Source organism: Phallusia mammillata, chromosome 3 (assembly GCF_965637545.1).
Source record: "Phallusia mammillata chromosome 3, kaPhaMamm4.hap1.1, whole genome shotgun sequence".
NCBI classification, from domain to species: Eukaryota; Metazoa; Chordata; class Ascidiacea; order Phlebobranchia; family Ascidiidae; genus Phallusia; species Phallusia mammillata.
This window is the reverse complement of record NC_137254.1, coordinates 8,398,235-8,402,051: the sequence shown is the minus strand read 5'-3', so window position 1 is coordinate 8,402,051 and position 3,817 is coordinate 8,398,235. Positions and strand designations below refer to the sequence as shown.

General features: G+C 38.2%; 1 protein-coding gene across 1 annotated transcript; it reads left to right on the top strand.

The window, feature by feature from the left end:
* The first annotated feature begins 2,135 nt into the window (after positions 1–2,135).
* On the top strand, positions 2,136–3,508 carry LOC145220611 (bone morphogenetic protein 1 homolog). Its single transcript, XM_080087807.1, has 3 exons — positions 2,136–2,291; positions 2,669–2,819; positions 3,270–3,508. Exons 1-3 carry the CDS (start codon positions 2,241–2,243, stop codon positions 3,452–3,454), a joined length of 387 nt encoding a protein of 128 aa, XP_079943933.1. The 5' UTR covers positions 2,136–2,240; the 3' UTR covers positions 3,455–3,508.
* The last annotated feature ends 309 nt before the right edge of the window (positions 3,509–3,817 follow it).

Sequence of the window (3,817 nt, the reverse complement as noted above, 5' to 3'; positions counted from 1 at the left end):
AATGTTGTGTTTGTTCGTTATGTTTCCTTTCTCGCTGTTTGTGTGTTGTAAAGATGTTCTCATGGGTTCGCACATCGTCGGGGGGTATGTTACAGCGAGAATTAATTGTTCCGCTTGGGTGATTTCCGCTTGGAAGTTCTCGTTTATTCGTGACGTATTGAAATATTCATCCGCGACAGAGCATGTGCTTTGAACGCCACGTTTTTGTGAGCTGCGTTAGTTGCTAGGTTTGCAGTCAATTTAAGTGAATTTATCCTAATTTCTTGTGACTATTTTGTTTATAGTGAAACTGTAAATGTTAAGAGCAATAGCTAAAATGCTGAATTGTCAGTTGTGGAACCTCTAGCCGCGTGCTAGTAAAGCCCTGGTTACCCAACAGTTGGTATGTTTTATGTTTTTGCTTGATTTGTGTTTAACTTGTGTTAATGTGTATTTTAACAGTAACTTGACTTGTTATGAGTAATTTGGAAGTAATCTAATGTAAAATATGACCGATTAATGTAGATTTAGTTTAAAACCTTGTGTGTACTGTTAAAACTGCTTATTGTGTGATGGTCGCTATGACGTCATAATGTATACGTATGGCTTATGTAAATTATTTGTGGTTACAGAAAAACCGTTGCCGTTGCTATTGACGTTGTCGTCTTGGTTTATTCGTCAGCGTTGCCTTTTATCGCCAAAAAAGAACATTCGTTGCAAATGCAAGAGTGGGTCGTCTTGGAGGACAGGCTGTAGGACGGGCGCGTTTTACTAAAAAAAGGGTTATCTAGTGTGACGAACGGCGCAGGGCCAGGCTGCGCACCTAGCGGTCGTTACACTGCGTTTATTGTTTGCAACTTTCATCCCCCAGTCATGAAGATTCTGAGTAAACAAACAATAACGTAACCTTCATTTATACTAGGCAGAAATGCCAAATGCGCTACAAACAAAAGTTCAGTTAACTAAACATTGCATAAAAAGACCTACCGTGCGTTAAATATTATTTATTGCGCCCTAACAAGCAAAATTTAAACGCAATCCAATAGTTTCTTTGCTAAAAAAGCTTTTAAAAACTTCAGAGTTCAGACTACAGAGACTATCGCTAAAAACTTATTCGAAACCATCCGCCTCCAGTTTCGAATCAAGCGTGACCGATGTCCAGGCCTGTAATAGAGGGCGCCATGATTATAACCCACAACTCTATGTTACAAACCAGCCCAATCTGGTAAGAAAACCGCCACCCTAACAGCATTAATCAAACATCAGATTCAATGTTGCCAGGTCAAATTGCGGATTTTACCAGTCAAAAGGAGCCCAATTTTTACAAATACCTTTGATTTTCATTACTTTCACCTATTTGTGTGATAATTATTCAGGTTTCTCTTTTTCAGATTTAATTTTTGTTCATTTTAAAATTGAATTTGAACTGTTTCCAGCAACACTTTATTGAACACACTCTGTTTACCCACTTTTCATGCTGTGTTTTTTTACTTTTTTAATCTCCCTTTTTGAAACAAACATGTTTCGCATTAATAACAAAGTAAGATGATCTTTACAACATAAAAGAACAATTTTTGCCAAGAGACAATTCTTATTACGTGGTAACAACGGAGTCGTTTATTAAATTTCTTTGTTTGAGAAGTGAACGTTGCATTCCGTGGACTAAAAGCATTCTTTTGCTTAGCTGGATGTTAAATCCCCGACGCTCTGGGCAGTTTTATTAGTTCTTTTGTCAAAATTGAACTTACAAGGTTTTTGACGTCACAATAACAATGCAATCATTACTCGTTATACTGTAGAAAATGCCATTCACAAACCCGCCCAAAAAAGGCGCAACCCGCAACTCATGAAAAAAGCCCGCAACTCGACGTCCAAAGCAGCCCAATTCGGCGACAAAAGCGCAACCTGGCAACACTGATCAGATTGCTTAACTAACAACATGTATAGTGTAGTCGTGGACAATAGTTAATATTTGGCAAATAGTTTAATTTGTAGATAAAATTAGGGCAGAAATCCAGATTTGGTACAGTTGAAAGCGTTTATCGAAAAAAGAATTTTCGTTCGGCTCATCCTCATGGACGAAAATGTTTTTTCCACCCGAACCTATTAGGGCTGGTTGGGAAACTAGTTTGAAATTTTTTGTGGTTATAGTTTCTCAGTGCGGTTTTGCTTCTGTGAACGAAGCTGAGTTGAATGTAGTTGTTGCTGTTTCTTGTAACAACTTTATTCGACAATTTACTACAACTGAAGGCTCTTCGAGAATGGTCGCTTATTTTCCGGCTGGAGGATTGACTAGAGGCGACATCTGTGAGGTAACGTTTTCCGTCGATTGTGTCCTTTTTCATCAAGTTGCAAGCGGGCTTAAAAGTCCTAAATCAAAAGTACAAGCCTCTAAATCCGGCCTAAAACCTCGACTTAAAACTCGAGCTCTTTAAAAGAAAACTGTTAATTTGAGCCACAAAAAATAATCACTTTTTTTTCACAAACTTTTGTTTACTTTTTGTATAAACGGCATTTTTTTTCTTTTTGTGATTTTATTTGTTTGTTTTTTTTCATGTTCAATTTTTTGCTGTTGATATTATTAACTTAGTTAATTTGAAACAAACATCAATCGTATTTTAACTCAAGAATCTTGACTAACGTACCTAGTCTTATGATAAATCCCAATGCCGATTTTTTTACTATGAAGGTTTACGAGGGAACTGACGACACAGGAGTATTAGCCGGTACCTTGCCTGGTGGTATTACTCCTTTGCCTGTTCTTATTAACGGACCATCCGCCTATGTCAGCTGCGTAACTCTTGCTTCCTTTATCTCCATCTCCTTGACAATCCATCCAGGTGAGCAACGTTTATTGTCGAATCTGAAAGTATGATAAGACAAACATGCAGTCATAACTGGGACCAGCCCTGACCCTCTGTAGCTCAGTTGGTAGAGCGCGAGTCCCGAAAAGGTGTCTGTCGTGGGTTCGAATCCCGCCGCAGGCTTGATTTTTCTCCCCTATCCCTGACGTGCATCGTGATTGCTGGTATGCATCCACGCTTTAGGCCGGATTCCAGCAATGAATGTATGTTTTTCCTAACTGGTATACTTAACATACTTAACTGGTCAATCTGTCGATCCCATACTACAAAGCTTATATGTGCAACATACGTGTAAGGCAGCAGTGGTTGTGATTGGTCTTTCAAAAAATTCACCACTGGGATTGTGTACAATGGAATGTTTGGTGACCCGCTGATTTAGTATGTTAATGTATACATGATAGCTTTACATGTAATTTTGCATCACAGCCATGATGTGCGGAGAAGACGTTACAGGACCTATGTACAATTTACAGTCTCCTAACTTTCCGGGTAATTATCCTCCGTGGTCAGCTTGTGTTTGGAACTTTAAGCTCGATACCAGAACTTCTTTGGTTTTTCAATTCTCGACTTTTCACACCGAGAGTCACGTCGACGTTCTCTTCGTGAGATAGTTCTTATTTTTGTAACTACTTTTATTTGAATCGACTTTTTCAAAACGGTTTACTTGAAACCAAGGATGTTTTTTACACAATAACTATTTGACGCTCCAATATTTTGTGACACTGATTTTTGTCTGAAACATTATTCAGTTTAAGTACGATGATGTTACTATTTCAATCTTTGGGGATCAGGGAAGTTTTTCACTTCAAATGAATACAACAACTCTCACTGTTTTGTTCGTCAGCAATTTCGAAAATAATGAAATGGGATTTAGCGCGACAGGTAGGTAAAAGTTCATTTTGTTTTCTTTGGATAACATGGCTGTCCCAAGAACAAATGCGAATCGAGTTTTCTTTATCTGTGTATCGTTAAAT